This window comes from Lissotriton helveticus, chromosome 2_1 (assembly GCF_964261635.1).
Source record: "Lissotriton helveticus chromosome 2_1, aLisHel1.1, whole genome shotgun sequence".
Taxonomy (NCBI): Eukaryota; Metazoa; Chordata; class Amphibia; order Caudata; family Salamandridae; genus Lissotriton; species Lissotriton helveticus.
Genome location: NC_136059.1, coordinates 1,626,818,961 through 1,626,840,706, shown reverse-complemented (window position 1 = coordinate 1,626,840,706; position 21,746 = coordinate 1,626,818,961). Strand labels below are relative to the sequence as shown.

General features: G+C 45.0%; 1 protein-coding gene across 2 annotated transcripts in view; it reads right to left on the bottom strand.

Moving 5' to 3' along the window:
• Positions 1–789: 789 nt before the first annotated feature.
• LOC144818811 (protein NipSnap homolog 3A-like) overlaps positions 790–21,746 on the bottom strand; it is a 350,954-nt gene continuing 329,997 nt past the window's right edge. For both annotated transcript variants that reach the window (XM_078676581.1, XM_078676582.1), the window contains 2 exons: positions 15,913–15,999; positions 790–974 (listed from right to left, as the gene is read on the bottom strand). In XM_078676581.1, coding sequence (XP_078532707.1) covers positions 898–974; positions 15,913–15,999 — 164 coding nt within the window. In that variant the 3' untranslated portion in view covers positions 790–897. The remainder of the gene's footprint in view (positions 975–15,912; positions 16,000–21,746) is intronic.

Here is a 21,746-nt window from a genome sequence, read left to right as displayed (position 1 = left end):
AGGTCCCTGACCTCCTAAGTGTTATATGTTTCTTTCTTCGTGTTTTTCCATGCTTTAACTCTTACTATGTGTTTGAGTCTTTTATTTGTGTTTTGTTTGTAAGGGGAGAAGATGTGTTGTATATTCTTAGTTGGTTCAATATGGCTACTTGGTGTCTGTAGTCCTTTCTTAGTGTTTCTATCTTCTAACCTTAGAGTGTTCTATCTGGTGTGTGTTGGATTCCAGCCTTGGCAGTTGGTCTGGTCAGCTGTGAGGTTTACTGCTCTGATGTCTTATCTTGTCAAACTTAATAAATATATCTTAATAACCTGAATTAACTTTTTTACAACACACAACCCTTGAAAGAATGAAAGATTATCAGTGATGAACCCTATCCAGGATTAAACCAATATTTTGGATCAAAATCTAAAAAAAAATGCAATGCAACTGTAAGCACTAGGCGTACCCTTCCTTAGACAAAGGAATTTCAAAGCCCATTACCCCTTCAGTACAGCAGGTGGTTGGTTGGTTGTGGAAGTCTCTTGCCTTGAGTAAACATTGCTAAATATATCCCTGTTATGCAATTGATTGAGATCTTTTAATATTCAGAATAGACACAGACATAGGAACAAGTGCAGATTCTCTGTGCTCTCAAACGAAAGCACAGAGAATCACTATACAACACAATACAAGTTACTAACCGACTGGACTTCCCTTCATTTTATCAGGAAAGCCTTGAAATTCTCATGAGTCTTTACTAGTAAACAAAGGACACGATTGAAGCAGTCAGTTCAACACGCAACGCGCATGTTCTTTTAAAATCCAGATTTATTTATTGACATCATGCTAAATTAACATCAGATAAAAACAAGTGATAGGCATATTAATGTTGATGTTTTTACACCCCTTATTAGAGGGCTACTTCAGTGGTGAAAATGATGCAGGAACTAGGAACATGTTCTTCTGGGATAAAAGAAATCTTGAACTCTCTCGTACTAAAATAAGAAAGAAAAAATACTCAATTAGTCATCTTTAATTACAATATTACATAAGTAGAAGTATCTTCATTGGTTGCTTAAAAAATGATTATTTTTCTGATTAATATATTATTAAAAGATGATAGACTCCCTAACATTCCAAAGGTTCTTTTCCAAATCTTTGCTGCATGTGGGAGGCAGGAAAAACATGTATAAGTGAGACGAATCTTCACTCCCCCATCCAGAAGGGATTTATGTACCTGTACCTTTTGTTATTGCAAATCCAAGTCTTTCTCGTCACAGTCCTTTCTAAATGAAGGCAATGTCTCACCCTGACGACAGCGATGCTTGGTTGTGGCTCAAAGACATTTCTTCTTCTTGCCAATTTTGAAAAATAGCTCCTCCCTGTCATTTGGGCCCACATTTACAAACATTTTACATGGGTTTGCTTACTTTTTTTACAAAGACTTGATGGAAAGTGTTGTGGTGGAATTTACTAGCCAACATAAGTCGCGATTTGCTTTGGATTGTAACCCAAAGTAACGCAAAACTACCTTGCATTACTTTTCATCAAAGGAGAGTTTCATGTGTAGTGCGTGGGCATTCTCATGCAGCCACCCATGGGTTTCGACGCAAATCCCTATACATAAAGAATTGTACACAGGGACTTGCACCAAAATCCTGCACCGATTTGATGCAGGCGTAACATGGAGAAATGTTTTAATTTCTCCTCGTTTTTCTCACTTTGCATGTGTGCTGCATTGTATACAGGGCCGGCTCTGGGGCAGTGCGGACTGATGCCACCGCACCAGATGCTGACTTCAGGGGGCACCATGTTTGCAAGTATTTTATGGTTTTAAAAGCACCTGCTGCCACATTTCTTGCCTCCAGCAATTTTCAGACAACTCTGGTGATTGATGTTCTTCCTTGACAGAGATCGGAGTTTTGTCTAGTGGAAGTTAACTGTCCTCAAAGAGCTGTGTGCAAACTTCAAGGTATAGTTAGAGCATTAGGATTTTTTAACCCATTCTTTATCCTATTGTTGCCAAAAGGATTCATTTGGGTAGAAAACAATTCTTATTAAAGAGAACCCCCAACCATAGTGTTATTTTAAATTCTACGTTTGTGCTTTTTCAGTCCAAGCACTTTTAAACTATACTTCCTACCGGTATGGATGACATGTGACTCTTACCCTGTGTTGTTCTGTGTCTAATGTAACATTTCCTATACACTGATTTACACACATATTATTGACTGTCTCTGTTTAATGTGTGTGAGATGTAAAGTGCTCTGACACCCTACACTGGCAGGAGTGGTGCTATAAAACAAACTAAATGCATCTGAGAGAGAGTGGTTATGGAGACTTGAGAGGCACAGTTACAGGGTGGTAGTGAGGGAATCTGTGGCGGCGGTGGTCATTGGGGGCACTAACAAACATTGTCACTCAGGGTGCTATCAGTTCTAAAGCCGGTCCTAATGGTACAGCTTACATAAAAGTGGTAAACACCTTAAAGCATAGCTTTTGTACTGGAAGGGATGATTTCCAGCACAAAATGTATGCTTCCCACAATGCAGACACCCTTGCACTATGGCACAAGGGTGTCTCCATTGGCACATGGAAGTGAAAAGTGAGCTAGGGCAGGGAGAGAGAAGAACAGCACCACATCTTAGTAGAGATGACGCTATTGTGCTTTCTCCCGTTCATTCCATGCAGCACACCTCAACAACTTTACTTGCTGCCCTGCGTTGCATGACCACTATGTAAATCTGGGCCTTGTGATTTAAGAATAGGTGGGGCTAAAGGAACACATCACTTCACTTCGCCTGCAGCTGGAGATAATGACAGCCAGGAACATCACATTGTCTCACAAGAATGTTAAGTTCCTGTTTTCCAGTGGCACATAGATTGCCACTTAAGGGCCAGCTGCACCAAAGGTAACTCTTTTGAGATTAGTGAATGAACTATCTGGGCTAGTATCACAGAAAGTGCCAAGATGGTGAACGAGGTATTTGCACCCCTTTGTTGCACTTTTTTATTGCAGAAGCTGCCACAGACTCTTTTGCAGCCACTTCTGTATTATGGATCATGCCGGCATACATTTTATGCCAGCGCAATCACTAGTGGTTATTTAAGAGGAGAAGTATGGCATGAGTGCTTAATACAGCCTGTATATTGCTGACTGTCATCGGAAGCTCAGGAAAAACAAATGAACCTTTCCAGTAGTTAAGAATGCACCAATAGTCAAAGCAAACACAAGGAGATGATGGACGGAGCACTGAAACTTTTCAGACACTCATCCCCCAGTCACAGATCTGGGTTAAATCCATCATCGTTCTTTAGCTCACTTCGCCACCGCAGTTCAGACGCAACCATATGCAAATCAGTCTTGAACCTGTCCTCATTGGAACAGTCTAGCCCGAAGTACCAAGCCAGGTCTTCCCTAGACCAGAAACAAGCATCCTGGGACCAGTTTCGGGGTAACACCACTCAACAGCCAGGCCAGGTTGCATCCAGTGGCATAGTGAGCAAGGGACCCACGTCTGGGTATACCTTGCCAAATTTGGGCACACAAATGAAACACAAGGAGATGATAGACAGTGCGCTGAAAGTTTTCAGACGCTCGACCCCAGTCACGATCTATTAAAACCAGATCTGTGAATGAAGGGGAGTAGTTGAAAAGTATCAGCATTCCATCCATCTTGTTGTGTTTGCTATGTTCGCTTTAAGTGGCCAGGAGTATGACCAGATGTGGGTCCCTTGTTTGCTGTGCCACTGGATTAAAGCTAGCCTGGCTGATATGGGGTAATACCCCAAAATCTGCTCCAGGGTGCTTATTTTCTGTCCAGGAGGACCTGGCTTGGTAGTTCGGGCTGGTCTGTTCCCACCAGGAACAGGGTCAAGACTGATTTAGACATGGCTGTGTCCAAGCAGGTATGGCATAGTGAGCAAAAGGACAATGGATTAAACCCAGCTCTGTGACTGGGGGTGAGTTGTTGAAATGTTCCATCACTCCATCCATCATCTTGTTGTGTTTGCCCTAAGTGGCCAGGGATATGTCCAGACGTGGGTCCCTTGTTTACTGTGCCACTGAATTCAAGCTAGTCTGGCTGATGAGGGGGTAATACCCAGAAACGGGTCCCAGGATGCTTGTTTCCAGTCCAGGGAGGAACTGGCCTGGCAGTTCGGAGTGGACTGTTTCCATGAGGAACAGGGCCAAGACTGAATTGTTTATGGCTATGTCCAAACTGGAGTGCCATACTGAGCAAACGAACTATAGATTAAACCCAGATCTGTGACTGGGGGTAAGTGGTTGAAAAGTTTCTGCACTACGGGTGCGTTTGCTAGGAACCATTAGTCAGCCAGGAAGTTGGAGACCTTGATGAAAACAACTAATAGATATTACAAATGTCGGAAAGAAGGTGACCAGTGTGAGAGGAAATAACGCACCAACAGCATGAGTAGCAGGTTGGTCTAAAAGACTAACTGCTTGCTTGCCACCGTCTTTTTTGGGGCTTGAAGTTATCCCCTGCCCTCGCGTCTTACATCAACTGCACCACAGAAAGGTTATTCTGGAACTTCATCTGAAAATGGGTATGAACATATGCTGTGTCTATCCTGAAGGACACTTTAGTGAATTCCAGTTCCAGAGTCGTCAGTAGGTCAGAGCTTCCTCTGTGGAACAGAAACCTGTGGGACTGTTGGACCCCAAAACAGCAATACCTCGCTCATGCAACAAACCAACTAAGGGACGTCTTTCAATACTTTCACTGTGGAGGCAAGAAGAAAGGGAAGGATGCAGAACTGGAAATGTAAGCAATCTATTGGAAATCATTGTCATTGCTGAAAAATGGATGATGAGGAAAATGCAGATACATATACCATAAGTCCCGAGATATAAGGACATCCTTCAATTGCACCAATGAAAAGAGGGTTCGAAAGAGATCCAACATGAATGGTCGAAGGGAGGAGTCCAGGACCGAAATATGAAGAAATATTTACAATGGCTGAAGAAAGCAGTGAGGCTACCACCCTCACGGTGATATGGAAATTACCCTTGTACAGGGACACAGATATGCCATTGCGTCTAGTTGTGTAGAGCTATTAAAGGTCCAACCACTAGCCTTTCTCCAAGGGTAAACTTCACATGTTTGCTGTAGAACTACATTCATTAAAAAGTGCACTGTCACATTACAGCAGTTTTGACTGAAGCATGACTTCTCTAAACTCTGCAAGTCTTTCTGTGTTTACCAAATCCTCCCTCTGCATAATGACAAAACATACATGAGGCGGAAAATGGCAACTTCAGCAAGAAAGGCTTTTTTTAGTCTGATTAATTTTCCCTAACTGCATACAGACATAATCAGATCTGCATAATGATCGTTTCGTTTTTGGGTGCAGTTTACACCAGCCCTGAAAGTCCTTCAGAAAGGCTTGCACAGTATAAGATGCATTATCTATGGCGGGAAATCAATATCCAAGGCAGAAAAGGCGTAACCACCATTTAAACCTTCTTATCCATTTCTGATGTTTCTTCGGAAGTGACAGAATCTTGTAAGAACTTTTACGATGGAAGGAAACTCTATCTAAACTCTCAAGAGGACAATATTCTGACGAAAGTGCGGAAACATCGCTCTATTAACTCATTCCATTCCTTTTCCAGCAAGGTTCATATTGGATCATGCAGTGCAAGATTATTGTTCTGTGAATAGGTATTGATAATAAACAATACCACCAATTTGAGCAGTTTCGGCTAATCTGGATTTCTTGTCACCCTAGGAAGTGGGGCTGAAGGTGCTCTGTCAGTCCATCTTTTGTCCCCAGCACACAAGTTGCATGTATTGTGCTGCGCGGTGCATCCCCAGAAGAACAGATGCATCGTCTATGCTGCACAGCATCTCCCTGATACAGGGCTTTGCATCGCAGCCTTTCAGAATCACCGGTGTGCAATGCATCTCCACGCAAGTACTTTGTATTGCAGCCCATAGGATCTGCTGAGGCTCGACACGTCTCCACACAAGGACCTCGTATCCCCTACTGTACTTGTTCCAGCCACTTCTTCTGCTGCCCAAGTTCTGAAGAAGATCAGGAACGACTAGACCCAAGTCATCCTGGTGGCTCTAGATTGCGCCAGAAGAGTGTGGTATGCAGAACTTCTGAGCGTAAGCATCTCTCCTCTAATCAAGCTACCAGTACGGGAGCACCTTCTGTCTCAGCAACAGGGAAAGGTCCTCTACACAAACCTATGAAATCTACACCTCCATGAATGGAGACTGAAAAGCTTCAATTGACTCAGTTTCATTTGCCTCCTAAGTGGTGGATGCCATACTACCTGTCAGGTGACCCTTCTCAAGATTCATTTATGCTAGGTGCAGGGACATATTTGTGATCAGGTTTCCTTTTATTTGTTTTGATTTCAGCCCTGCAAGGTCTTGTGGTTGGTACTATAAAAGATCATTAGTTGTCCGTTTTTGACCTTTCTATGTTTGCCAGTCCAACTGTCCCTGTTCAACTCATCTGTTGTGATGAGCTTCACAATGGCTGGACACACATTTCCTCCCACGCCATTTGTAATGCCGCAGTGGGTCCTTAACTTGGTTTGACATTTCTCATATATATCCTCTTCAAGCTGATGCACAGCTACTCGCTGTGTCCCCTTACTTTGAAGACTATCTTCTTTGTTTGGTTCATGTCAACTCATCACAAGTGTACTACAACCACTTTCATTTTAACAGCCCTACACCACCTTTTTCCTGGACTGATTGGTTTTGGGGGCATGGGTAGACTTCTTACTTAGGGCCTGATTTAGATCTTGGTGGACGGGTTACTCCATCACATCAGTGACGGATATCCTTTCCCCGAAATACAAAATCCCATTATATCCTAGGCGTTTCATATTTTGGCAGACAGGATATTCGTCACAGTTTAGACGGAGTAACTCGTCCTCCGAGATCCGAATCAGGCCCTTAATCTCGTGGCTCCATTTCACGTTAGCCAATCTCTCTACCAGTATTCTTTGCTCCCGCTCAATAAAGGAGGAGGGATTCCATCAATCAGACCTCTAAGCTTTTACATAGATTGTCCCAAGGACCATTAACTGCATGATCAACGTTTTGTGGGGTTCTATCGAGCAAAGGTGGGAAAGGCTTGCAGAAGAGGTCTTTGTCAAGATGGGTAGACCTCTACATTAAGATCTGCTACACCCACCCGAAGGTTGAGAGACCATGCGTTAGCCTGAGCTAAGGCTGCTACCACAGCATTGACATGAGGAGTGCTTGTCTCCGATAGCTACCAATCTGTGATGTGGGTGTTGGTGCATATGTTCACAAGCACTACTTTGACAGTGAGGCCTGGTGGGTAATATCATTTGGCTGCTTGGTTCTGCAAGACTTCTTGGTCTGAGTCCACTCCACAGACCTTTCACCTTATAAAGATACTTCTTGGTATCTATTCTAAGGTAAGGAATCTGCGGTTAACAGTATTCCTCAGAAAAACAAGCTACTAACTTCAGAAACGCTCTTTCTGGTGGATAATTACTGCAGATTCCTCACTGCCCTCCTACCTCCCTATTCTGTGGAGGGGCCTAACATCAAAAAAGGTTCCAATGTAGTACTCAGCCCACTGTAGCCATCAGTTGTTCATGGCCAGGCCTGAAGGAAAAAGATAAGAAACTGACATCACTTCGCAGGGGTGGCACCTATATGCAGCTTTTCTCCGTTACTTCTGAGGCAGTGTGGAGCCAATGCAACAGAAAGACACCACCTAGCAGTGTGCTGGAGTACTGTTATGAAAAATCTTAGGATCCAGGGTGGTGCCTGGGGAACATTCTAAGGTGAAGAACCTGCGGTTCGGTAGTGTATCTACCAGAAAGAACGTTTCGGAAGGTAAGCAACTTGTTGTCCTTCAAATATTTGTGGTCTTCCTTTGTATTTGTTGATATAATAATGCACACATTTCCACACTGATTTCTACCTCACTACCACGTTCCTTGTGATTTAAATAAACCTGGTAACTCAGCATCAGTTTTCCACATGTTGATTTTACTTATGAGAATTGTTTTTTTCTTCTTACAACTTGTGAATGCTTTCTTTTAGAAAATGTTTTGGTTTCTTTATAAAAGTACATTTTCTAATGAAAAAAAAATTTCTTACCTTAGTGTTTATTGTTCGAAACAACCACTTTTTGCCAAAATGTTCTCCTTAACTAATGTTTTAGATAAAAGGTTTCTAAATCCGTAGAGGCTTCCAAAACAGCGTTCTTTAACAGTTTTAATTTCTGTGGACCCTCACTTAATTCTTACTGGAATCCAGAAACCACTACTGAGAAATTAACAGAAGCTGGTGACCCCTAGACTAAGTATTTTTGATAAACTGAACATCAAATCAATACATAAAAAGTACAGAAACGAGCATTCATCACAGAAATACACAAATGGCAAAATATCTTGTTTAATTCACAAACAAATATAATTTTTATTTTCATTTAATGGGAAGGTTGGAACTTTCATAAAAAAAATTGAGGCCACCCTTTGCACATATACTGTACTGTTTGATGCACTTGCACAGCTCTCATTAATCAAGTATGCAGATACTACCTTAGTGTTTAGCTTCAAGTTTCAAATTCCTTTACATTTACAGAATGTTTTTATATTTTCAATTATACATTTTCCTTCTTTATTTATATGCACATTAATAAAATGTTAATATTTTATTTTCTAAGAAGTCACAAACCACCTGAGTATGCTTTGCTGACCCCCAGGGGTCGCTAGACTACAGGTTAAGAACCACTGTTCTGCAGAGTTTAAATTGCTAAAAAAATATGTTTTAACTTAGAGGAACATGACTGTTAGACTTGGCATCTTTTGGCGTGTTTCCTCTGTCTTTTTGCTTTCTGACCTCCTAGTTTTGGCTCTGATTTTGCTGGTTTAGTGTCTCTGCGCACTTTCTCACTGCTGTTCAGTGTTAAAAAGCAAGTGCTACTGCTGTAAATTGTGTTATGGATTGGTGTTTCCATGATTGGCATATTGGATTTACCGGGAAGTCCCTAGTAAAGTGCACTGAAAGTGCCAGGGCCTGTGAAGCCAATGCTAATAGTGGGCTCTCAGCATGGGTTGTGCCACCCACAGAAGTAGCCGGTAAAAAGGTAACTCAGACCTGCCCCGCCTAGTCTGTGCGTAGTTTGTAACTGCCATGTCGACCTGGCAAGTGCACCCACTTGATAGGCCCTAAACCTTCCCTTTTCTACATGTTAATAACACCTAAGGTAGGCCCGAGGTACCGGCACTCACCCGAAGGTGACATGCTTCATCATTTGGGTCCTCCTTACCAAATGTTGAAAGCCTAGTCAACATTGGGAGCTACTACTTCGGGAGAAATTTAAGGAGGGAGCTCAGAGATGTTTTGAATGGTAAGGAATAGGATGGTAATCCCAAAAGTGAGCTGAGGTATAGTGAGGTGTGCAGCGCTGTATGAAAAGCGAGTGGTGACGTTAAAACTATCTAGGTAAAATCACAAAAACATGTTTTAATGATGTGGTCTACCTGACAGGGTTAAAAAGAGAACAGCACAGTGGTATAGATTTAAAACCACTGTCGCTAAGTGGTCAACATGTTTCAGCCTCTCGATCACTGCCCGTGTATCAACGGCTTTCTTCAGGACCAGATTAACTCTGTGATAATGCTGCTGCACTGTTAAGTGAGAATTATATAGAAGTGAAAATAAAGATAGTTTATACAAAACCGGTATTCCTGCTTGTCTTTGTCAGTCAGGTCATACCCAGGTATCTATAAATGAATAAAACACACGTGGTAGAACAAGAGAGAGACATACACAAAAATGTATACTGTGCTAAGATCACATTTACTACACTTGTAAACACAAGTGTCAAACCATTTATGACTAGTATCACAGACTTACCCTCATATGTAGGATAGTCCTGCCTCACCTCTACCTGGCAGGCTGCTCTGGAAGGAGGCCCCGCTCTGCGGGAAAAATTATGTGTATAAGTATCTACAAAAGTACACTAATCAAAATACACCCACCTATAGGTGTTCAAATATAAGTGTCTTAATCAGTACACCTATATCAGTACTTACATCACTAAAAGTAAAGGTCTGGGATAACCAACCCCCATTATGACAAAGTGTTATACCATTGATTATTGGATGCAAACATGTATTCAGCATAACCAAAAGTTTAACACCAACAGACTTATTAGTTTGTAGGGTGAAAACGAAATAACAAGAGAGTAAAACGTTTAGATAACACCACTGATACAGAAAAAGAATGTTTCCTGAATTCTTACCTATCCGTCGGTACCTCGACACCCACGAGAGCTAGTCCCGGGAGGTACCGACTGGTAGGAAAACTGGTGTTTAAATACTATGAAGTTAATTGATTGCAGCCGAGAACGCGGGGTCCTTGCGGATCATAGTTGACCATTGTCCGCCTGCCCCCTCGTTGCCCATGTGTATGAAAAGACTAGTCGTCCGCGCATGCGCGAACAGGCTACCAAGTTTAAGGCACTAGTTACCTTGCGCATGCGCAAGGGCTCCTCCTGTTCGTGCCGTCGCGCATGCGTTAAGGACCAGCGTATAGTCCCTCAAAGTCCCGCCCGTTTAACTTAAAGCTCTACCGGCGGAGTAAACGGGACCTTCCAAGATTTAATTTATGGTTTGCCTATTGTGTGGACAATAGATTTTTATTTTAGTCGTAAATACTGGGGCAAACTCGACCATGAGTTGGAGTAATAGGTACTACTTAACAAGCGTTATTATAATCCACATTGAGAGGGGATCAGAGGATAACGTTTGTCAATACCTTTTCTAGCTTCTCTAATTCTGTTAAAAAGAGTATAAATAAACATTGGGGAGTTCTTAATCTGGCTAACAACGTCTTAGAACGCCCCCTGTTTGCATACAAACGGAGCGCAAACCTGCGGGACAAACTAGTCCATACACGCCCATATGGGCAGAAGAATTCTGGGCTACAAACCACACTGTGGAATATGCCGCAAGTGATAGGACATTTTCCTTGCGGCACCTGTACCGTGTGTCCACAAACAGAGAAAACTCTGGAAATTGACATAGGCACCCCCTACCCTTGGAAAGTCAACAAACATACTAATTGCAATAGTGAGCGACTTATATATCTGATATGGTGTCCCTGCCCACTTCGATATGTAGGAATGACCACTAGAAAAATTAAGACACGCATACAGGAGCATAAAAGTACAATAAGATGTGGCAAACGTTCTACAAAACTCACCAACCACTTTATAGACAAAGGACACACTGACACGGACCTACGCTGGGTCGTTTTAGACAAACCATGGATTCCTCCACAGCTAACAGACCCCACTAAATTCCTGTTCCGCAAAAAGCAACAATGGTTTTATAAGCTTGGCACAGATAGCCTAGGCCTCAATGATGAAATTCCTTGGGCATCTCTCGAAATGTTGCCACTCTTACCTTTAACAGCTACCTATATGGTGCATAGTAAATGTATTCAGGTATAAACCCCGGTTTTTGTGTTGCTTAATGAGCAGAACAAACGAGTGACCCTGGGTTGACAGCATGCCTGATTATAACACCAAGGACAGCCTCATGGTACCACGGTTGCCATTTGCTTTGTTGAACCTATTCTAACATACTGTAACTTTGTACTAGTTCCCCTCTCGATGTGGATTATAATAACGCTTGTTAAGTAGTACCTATTACTCCAACTCATGGTCGAGTTTGCCCCAGTATTTACGACTAAAATAAAAATCTATTGTCCACACAATAGGCAAACCATAAATTAAATCTTGGAAGGTCCCGTTTACTCTGCCGGTAGAGCTTTAAGTTAAACGGGCGGGACTTTGAGGGACTATACGCTGGTCCTTAACGCATGCGCGACGGCACGAACAGGAGGAGCCCTTGTGCATGCGCAAGGTAACCAGTGCCTTAAACTTGGTAGCCTGTTCGCGCATGCGCGGAAGACTAGTCTTTTCATACACATGCGCAACGAGGGGGCAGGCGGACAATGGTCAACTATGATCCGCAAGGACCCCGCGTTCTCGGCTGCAATCAATTAACTTCATAGTATTTAAACACCAGTTTTCCTACCAGTCGGTACCTCCCGGGACTAGCTCTCGTGGGTGTCGAGGTACCGACGGATAGGTAAGAATACAGGAAACATTCTTTTTCTGTATCAGTGGTGTTATCTAAACGTTTTACTCTCTTGTTATTTCGTTTTCACCCTACAAACTAATAAGTCTGTTGGTGTTAAATTTTGGTTATGCTGAATACATGTTTGCATCCAATAATCAATGGTATAACACTTTGTCATAATGGGGGTTGGTTATCCCAGACCTTTACTTTTAGTGATGTAAGTACTGATATAGGTGTACTGATTAAGACACTTATATTTGAACACCTATAGGTGGGTGTATTTTGATTAGTGTACTTTTGTAGATACTTATACCCATAATTTTTCCCGCAGAGCGGGGCCTCCTTCCAGAGCAGTCTGCCAGGTAGAGGTGAGGCAGGACTATCCTACATATGAGGGTACATCTGTGATACTAGTCATAAATGGTTTGACACTTGTGTTTACAAGTGTAGTAAATGTGATCTTAGCATAGTATACATTTTTGTGTATGTCTCTCTCTTGTTCTACCACGTGTGTTTTATTCATTTATAGATACCTGGGTATGACCTGACTGACAAAGACAAGCAGGAATACCGGTTTTGTATAAACTATCTTTATTTTCACTTCTATATAATTCTCACTTAACAGTGCAGCAGCATTATCACAGAGTTAATCTGGTCCTGAAAAAAGCCGTTGATACACGGGCAGTGATCGAGAGGCTGAAACATGTTGACCACTTAGTGACAGTGGTTTTAAATCTATACCACTGTGCTGTTCTCTTTTTAACCCTGTCAGGTGGAACACATCATTAAAACATGTTTTTGTGATTTTACCTAGATAGTTTTAACGTCACCACTCGCTTTTCATACAGCGCTGCACACCTCACTATACCTCAGCTCACTTTTGGGATTACCATCCTATTCCTTACCATTCAAAACATCTCTGAGCTCCTTCCTTAAATTTCTCCCGAAGTAGTAGCTCCCTATGTTGACTAGGCTTTCAACATTTGGTAAGGAGGACCCAAATGATGAAGCATGTCACCTTCGGGTGAGTGAGGGTTCTTTTCCTTAAGGGATGTTTCCCCCTCTCCTCTTATTTATCAAGTATTGATGATTCACTAGTGGTTCATTTTGAGAGACATACCACTGATGCTTACTGACACATTTTTCAGACTATAGATATACCTGTTGTTGTTGTTGAATATGTACTAGGGAATGTATATCTAGGGGTCTATAAACTTTCCCTATCGACCCCCAATCTACGGTAGTGTGATAGGCCCAAGGTACCCCCGTGGGCAGAGAGCTGTGTATGTGAAAGGTAGGACATGCCCTGATATGTGTGGCATGTCCTGATAGTGAATTACTGCCATTTTTGTTTTTCACTATTGCAAGGCTACCTGTTCTCATAGGACTGAGTGGGGAGTTTTTTTATAACATCTAATAAACATAAATGGTCCTGGGAACTAGGTAGAGAAATAAAGTTTTGTATGCCTGAACTCAGAAACTAAAGATGCATCTTTTAGTGAAGGTGATTTTTACATTCTGTGTTTGAAAATACCACTTTTAGAAAGTAGGTATTTTCTTGCTCAGCAATCCAGTAGGCCTCTGCTCGGTTTGTGGATTGACTCTCTGTGTTCTGGATGACAGGGGCTGCAGAGGGGCAGTGTCTTCACATAGTCTAGGTGGGTCAGGAAAGGACTGAATAGACCTGGGCTGCATTTAGAGTAAGGGGAGGAGATTTCCTTTCACCTGAATGGGCCTGGTCTGCCTTTGACAATAACGTCTCCACCTCCTGCTAGGAAGCCACACCAGAGAGGGCCAAACTGGTTCTGGCTGGGCACAGACACTCTCTGCTTGAGAGGGCAAAGGATTGTGGGTTATAAAAAGTGGGGCCCAAACCCCTGAACTTTAGAACTCTTTTGGACCAAGAAGACTGCCAAGAAGAAGAGCTGGAGAAGCTGTGAGGAGGAACTACCACTTTGCTGAGTGCTTTGCTGTGTTGGCCTGCAGTGGCTGCTTCTGTCTTGAGCAGTGAAAGGAGTGGACTGAACTTTCTGAAATCTACTTTTGTGAGTTTCTCCAAGGGCTTGAGGTAGAGCTTGCCCCCTGTTCAAGAAGTCTCAGGAACTCTGTATCCTGAAGGCACCAAAGAGGGCATCGCCACAACGCCGCACCGTACCCTGGGCAACTGACGACACCTACTAACACCGCCACCGAGCCGCTGCTCGCACCGCGTCCTGTGGGCACCGCCTCAATTCAAGATGCCACCTTGGTATCCCCGATGACGATGCTCAAAGCCAAAATCGACACCGCTGCTTGCACAGTGGTTTGAGGGCACCGCTCATAAAGTTACACAATGAACTGCCCTCATCCCGCACCACAGCCTTGGCCTACCAACGCCAGTGCCATCGACCCCAGTTCCTCAGCTGATGACAGCGCTTCAGCAACGACGACAACGCTGCATGCACCGTGACCTGCCAGCACCACGATGAGCACCGCATCACTTAGCACTGTGACCCAGGTTTCACCGATTAAGCCATTTGACACCGCCACCGAGCCGCTGCTCGCATCGTGACCTGAGGGCATCGCATGCAGCACCGCTGCACTTCGCACCGCTGCACTTCGCACCGCTGCACTTCGCACTGCTGCACTTTGCACCTGACACCTGCAGACACCGGCGTGCCTGACTTCAACCGCGAGGAGTTCGATCTGCAACATGTGTGACTTCAAGGGCCCGACGACTCCTGCACCGACCTCTGGAACTGACACCTGCGGACGCCATGCTTTCGGAAGCTCAACAAGAGGTCACCGACGCCCTGCATTTCTAAAGGTACTGTTTTGCGGGACTTCCCGACACCGTAGCTGGCCCGCGACGCCGCGGTCAGCCAGAACTGTTTGGATTTGTTTGTTCATGACGCCGTACTAGCCACAGATGAAGCTATCGACTTCAAGGAACTATATTTCAAGGGTATTTTGATAATTGAAGATTTCTAATTACTGTATTGTGGATTTTTTATCGGTTTTGGTCTTGTCTTGAATATATACAAATATTGTATAGTTTACTAAACTGGTGTGATGTCCTTTTGTAGTACTTACACTATATTACTGTTGGTTATGTGCAAATGCTTTACACACTGCGTGCCAAGCTATCAAGGGGGGTGAGCAGGGGTTATTTTAGGAGTGTAACTCCCTTATCCTGACTAGGAAGAAGGGTCCCTTTTTGGACAAAGCTAACTACCTCTGCCAACTAGAAACCCCCATTTCTAGCAACGACACATCTGGCTAGGCGATTATGTAGCATATTCTTATAATGTGTATCTATTGATATCGTTTTCGACAATCTGGATTTGACGCCTCATCTGCTCTTTGAGCATCGACTACGAGCCAATTGAGGTTCCTGCTTTTAAAAGACATATTTCAGCTCATGTTATTGTTACCACAAAAGACAAACACAATATTGACAGGCTTGGGCACCAATAAGAAGCAGCCAAATGAGAGTGACAAGGAAAGTCAACCAATGGGAAGAAATGGCTGCTCCAAGCCCCACTATGTTCACGGTAAGCCAGAATACCAAAATTCAGAATTCACTTTTTACTTTATCAATGTTTCTCTTTTTTCATAACCGCTGCCATTCTTTCAGTTGATGTCATAGGGATTACTCATGAGGATTACTTTGAAATATCGTAGTATGGACCTGTTGGACCATTCCTTAACACAAACGAATGGTCCTATTTTTTCAATAATGTGCTATATTGAATATTAGAAACTTCAGTTGACATGCTTATGGGAATGCTGAAAACGTTGGTCATGGCCAAAGTCAGTCTGCTTCTTACCAGATGCTACCACCTGGGCATCCTTCTGGGCTAAGAGTTTACCAGCTGCTCGGCTATCTGCATCTTTATGCCACCAAAATTCACGAACTGTGTAAACAAGAAAGTATTGTTGTTTGAGGAGAAGGAAGACAAAGATGTTATGCAGCTTTAGGTGTAAACAAAACACTAAATAACATTAAAAAAAGAAACTAATTTATATTTATACACGTTAGGATATAATCAGCATCCAAGACCAGTGCAACTTACCAGTTTCTTTAAAATGAGAACATATTAACTAGCTTCACAGAAGAAAAAAAGAGTATATTGACACCTTGATTGAGTGTTAGGTTCTTGGAATGATAAGGCACTGTAATATGTTATGCAACCATGAGATAGAAAATATATATATATGTATATCATCACTGGCGGTCGGCAGTAGGCAGTTATAGTTAGGAAGTTTTTTCCATAGGAAATCCGCAACATTCTTTTCCCAATAACTTTGGTGCCGGTTGACGAATCTTCGCAAAAATGTCAAAACTTTTGGCCAGCTCCGGTACGCTCCTATCCAGAAAGTCTCGGAATGATTCGTGAAGCAGGGGCAGAGAAAAAGGGGGTCCCAAAAGGGGTTTTCCCCATGCAATTTTCTATAGGAATCTTTAGTCGCAGCTACAGCTCGAACTGCTAAATGGAATTACACCAAATTTGGCAAAGAGGTAGCCCTTGGTTCAGAGTTGTGCCTTTTTGTTAAATGGTGTAAATCCGTTCAGCATTTGCTGAGAAAATCAAAAGTAAAATCATACATATATCTATGGCCGCACAGGATTCGCGCACCCTCCCGATGACAAGCCGAATGCTAATTGTCTGTCAACACTCCAAACCAGGAAGTGTTGGCAGCCATCTTGTGCCTCGGTAGAACCGAGGCACAAGAAAACAGAAGAAAAAAAGCACAAAACGCAAAAAGGGGGCAGGGTCGAAACACCCTGACCCCCTAGGCCTGCTCAGGGGGTCCCACAAGGACCCCCAAGGCCCAAAAAACGTTTGCTTTTTTTTAAACGGCAGGATCCGCACTGTGTGCGTGGATTCTGCCGATAAAAAAAAAACCAAAGTGCGGGCTCCCGCGCTTGGTTGGTAATTAGCCCCTGGGGGGCCAAGTCCCGGGGCATGATAAAAAAAAAGTGTGGGGGGCCCAATTTCCCCCCACACTGTCCCGGGGACCACCACCCCCTGGGGCAACACATTAATAGTTGCGGGGGGGATACAGCCCTCCGGCAGCCCCGGGGACTGACACGCACCAGGGCTTGTTAATGTAATGATGGGGGGCCTCTAAGGGCCCCCAAGCCCTGGGGACCGCCACCCCTCGGGCTAAACTCTATTTTAATTGCAGGGAGGGAACACTGCCCCCGCAGCCCCAGGGACCGCCACCCATGGGGCTTTTTTTTTTCAAATAACCTGTGTGGGTGGCTCAAGCCCCCCCACATGCCCCGGGACCCGACACCTCACCGGGGCTCTAAATATTTTAATTGGGGGGTCCGTGACGGTCTGTAGATGAGCCTGCACTACCTCTCTGCAAAGCAGCGCAGTGGCGCTCATCTACAGACCCCCGGGACCACGCACGTAATTCAGCGAAGACATCGCAGACTTCGTCAGCCCGCACTCCCTCACCTCCACAGACTATATCCTCCTAGTGGACCTCAACTTCCACCTGGAGAACAACAAGGACTCCAACACCGCCGCCCTGCTGGACAACCTTGCCAACCTTGGACTCAAGCAACTGGTGAACACCCCCACCCATTATGCCGGCCACACGCTCCACCCCATCTTCTCCTCCAGCAAGCACATCTCCTATAGCCACTCAACCGGACTACACTGGACAGACCACAGCTGCGTCCACTTCAACTTTAGGAGAACCACGACTCACCACCACCCGCAACAGGTTCCCCGCAGAAGCTGGAGCAAGATCACCGCCGACCAGCTCACCACCGCCCTCAGCCAGAACCCGACCACCAACACGACGGACCCCAACGAAGCAGATGTAACCTTACACAGTGATTCACCAACTGCGCCGACGAACTCGCACCACTGAAGAATCCTTCCAGCAGACCCGGCAGCAGGAAAGCCTCGTGGTTTACCAACGACCTCAAAAACTCCAAGAAAACCTGCCGCACCCTCGAGAAAGCCTGGCGCCACGACCAGACAGCAGAACACATGACCGCCCTCAAGAACGCCACCCGCAAACACCACCAGCTGATTCGCACCACAAAGAAGACAACATTCAAAGAACGACTGGACAACAACACCCACAACAGCAAGGAACTCTTCAGCATCGTTAAAGAGCTCTCCAACCCCAGCGCCTGCAACAACGACATCACACCCTCGCAAGACCTCTGCGACTCACTCGCCTCGTTCTTCCACTGCAAGATTGCCGACATACACAACAGCTTCGGCGCACTGACCACGCACCCAACCACCGAACCAATGCCCCCCATTCACCATCCTCTGCACCTGGACCCCTATTAACACCGAAGACACCACCCGCCTGATGAACACCATCCACTCCGGCTCCCCTACCGACCCCTGCCGACAACACATCTACAACAAAGCCAACTCCATAATCGCACCCCAACTCCGGAACATCATCAACAGCTCCTTCGCATCCGCCAACTTCCCGGAGAGTTGGAAACATGCCGAGCTGAGCGCCCTCCTGAAGAAACCCACCGCGGACCCACGGACCTGAAGAACTTCCGCCCCATCTCGCTCCTCCCCTTTCCAGCCAAAGTCATCGAGAAGACTGTCAACAGACAACTCTCTGCCTTCCTCGAGACCAACGGATCCCTCGACCCCTCACAGTCCGGTTTCCGAGCCAACCACAGCACCGAGACCGCCCTCATCGCAGCCACCGACGACATCAGGTCCCTGCTTGACAACGGGGAAACTGCTGCCCTCATCCTCCTGGACCTCTCAGCAGCCTTCGATACCGTATGCCACCGCACCCTGATACAGCGCCTCAGCAACACCGGAATCCAAGGAGCGGCCCTGGAGTTGATCATCTTGTTCCTCGACGTAAGAACCCAGAGAGTCCACCTCCCCCCGTTCCGATCCGCGGCCACCGAAGTCATCTGTAGCGTTCCGCAAGGATCCTCACTCAGCCCCACCCTCTTCAACGTCTACATGAGCCCTCTCACAGCCATTGCACGCCAACACAACCTCAACATCATCTCCTACGCCGACGACACCCAGCTGATCATCTCCCTCAACAACGACCCCGCCACCGCCAAAGCCAACCTCCAGGAAGGAATGAAAGACGTCGCGGAATGGATGAAGATCAGCCGTCTGAAACTGAACTTAGACAAGACGGAAGTTCTCATCCTCGGACAATCTCCCTCTGCCTGGGATGACTCCTGGTGGCCCCCTGCCCTGGGCACCGCACCCAAGCCAACAGACCACGCACGCAACCTGGACTTCATCCTGGACTCCTCCCTCACGATGACCAAGCAAGTCAACGCCGTCTCGTCATCCTGCTTCAACACCCTGCGCATGCTCCTAAAGATCTTCCGATGGATCCCCACCGAAACCAGGAAGACGGTCACCCAGGCCCTCATCACCAGCCGTCTGGACTATGGGAACACCCTCTATGCTGGAACCACAGCCAAAATCCAGAAAAGACTCCAGCGCATTCAGAATGCCTCAGCACGACTCATCCTAGACATCCCTCGCCACAGCCACATCTCTGCCCACCTGAAAGACCTGCACTGGCTCCTCGTCAACAAGAGGATCATGTTCAGACTCCTCACCCACGCACATAAGGCTCTCCACAACACGGGCCCGAAGTACCTCAACAGCCGCCTCACATTCTACACACCCACCCGCCAGCTCCAATCCGCCAGCCTCGCCCTCGCCTCCATCCCACGAACCTGCAAATCCACCGTCGGAGGAAGATCCTTCTCCTACCTGGCAGCCAAGACATAAACTCCCTCCCCACTCACCTACGGCTGACCCTGGACCCTCTCTCCTTCAGGAAACAACTCAAGACCTGGCTGTTCGAGCAGTAGCGACCCCCCCCCCCCCTCAGCGCCTTGAGACCCTTACGGGTGAGTAGCGCGCTATACAAATTCTGTTGATTGATTGATTGATTGATAGGCTGTGCCCCTTTTTACACCTTTCTGCAATGGTGCTTACTGGACGTACCTAGTCGGCTAATTTGCCCCGAGGGACCCTCAGGATTAAAGGGGAGTTAATCTCCCAACCTATAACGGCCACAGGGGGTGTTTACACAGTTGGGAAGGGAGGGGACGGGGCATGAGGTGAAGTGTGCCAACACGCCCTATGGCGCGTTTTAAGTTGGGGAAATAATTCCCATTCAATCCTGAGGGCCCATGGTAACAACTAGTCCACCAGGTGCTTCCAGTAAGCGCTACTGCGCTGCGTTGCAGAGAGGTGGTCTAGGCCGTGCCCATTTTTTCTGCAACGCAGCTCTGTGGTGCTAACTAGAGATACCTGATGGGCTAGTTGTACCCAAGGGACACTCAGGATTCAAGGGGACTTTATCCCCAAAATTAAAATAGCCACAGGGGGTGTTTGCACAATTCAGCTCAGCCACCCCTTCCCTTCACCAGTGTGGAAACGCGCCATGTGGCGCCTTTTAAGATGTAGTTTTAATCCCCCTACCCCATTATTTACTAGGGGCTTACAGAGGAGGTCATGATAATAACAAGGGTACCCCAACGCATAGTGATCCCTAGTGTATGTAGGTGTCTTAACTGTATTCTAAGTGTCTTTTAGCTTAGAACTGGCTCTAGCACTGGTTAGTCAGAGTCAGTTACCACCAGTACCCATCTGAAAAAGTTGAGGGTACAGGATGATTTTGCAACAAAGCCTCTTTCTGCTCCTCTGTTTGTTCTTTCTGCACGTCTTTCTTCTTCCTGCACTTTTCTTTGTCTTTGAGGACTTCTGTTGCTTCTTTCTGCATTTCTTGTTCTTCTTTCTGTATGTTTTCATCTTTCTTCACATGTCCTACCTATGTTGGCAAAGTTAGAAACTAGTATTTATAAAAGCTGAAATTCAGTTACGTTAAAGTGAGAAATTAGCATTTAAAAAACCTTTGAAATTCAATGAAAAAAACATAGGTTTCAGGGCTGTTGTGGTTAGCTGGACATTTCACTCGTACAAAACCATTGAAATTCCTCCGTTATAGTTAGTTCTGATAACTATAACTCGTGCGCCCGCAATGCACTGCTGATGATGTCACATATTGCATCATACATGACATGGTCAGTGAGATCACTGATGACATCTCAAATGACATCACTGATGACATCCTCCACGTGACAATCTGATAAGCCTCATCAGTCAGTAGTATAACCTTTTATCACTCACTATGAAATACAAAGTACTATTTTTGAAACCATTGAAAAACCAATACAAGTTTCTATAAATCCACTCACTGATTCCTAGGTGTACACAGACATCTAATCACTCACCAATAGATTCACTCATACATGCTGTCCTTGATCAATAGAACGCTATCAAATGCACTCATACACCTACATCGACATTGACACACCAGCACACATCCTACTTATGCAGTCATCCTACTCACTTATGCAAACAATTGATCACACTTACATTTACTCAGATAAACACTACTTCATTTATTCATACAGATAGTAACTCATACTTAGTGTCTTATAAAATCACTATTACAAGTATACAGTCATCCATACAGTCACTCACACAATCACTGACTCTTATGTATAGTTATTTATATACAACAACTATCACATACACTGCCTTTTATTTTTCTACTTCGTTGGACATGTACCACTGACAGGTATATTTGCTTATCAACACACCCATAA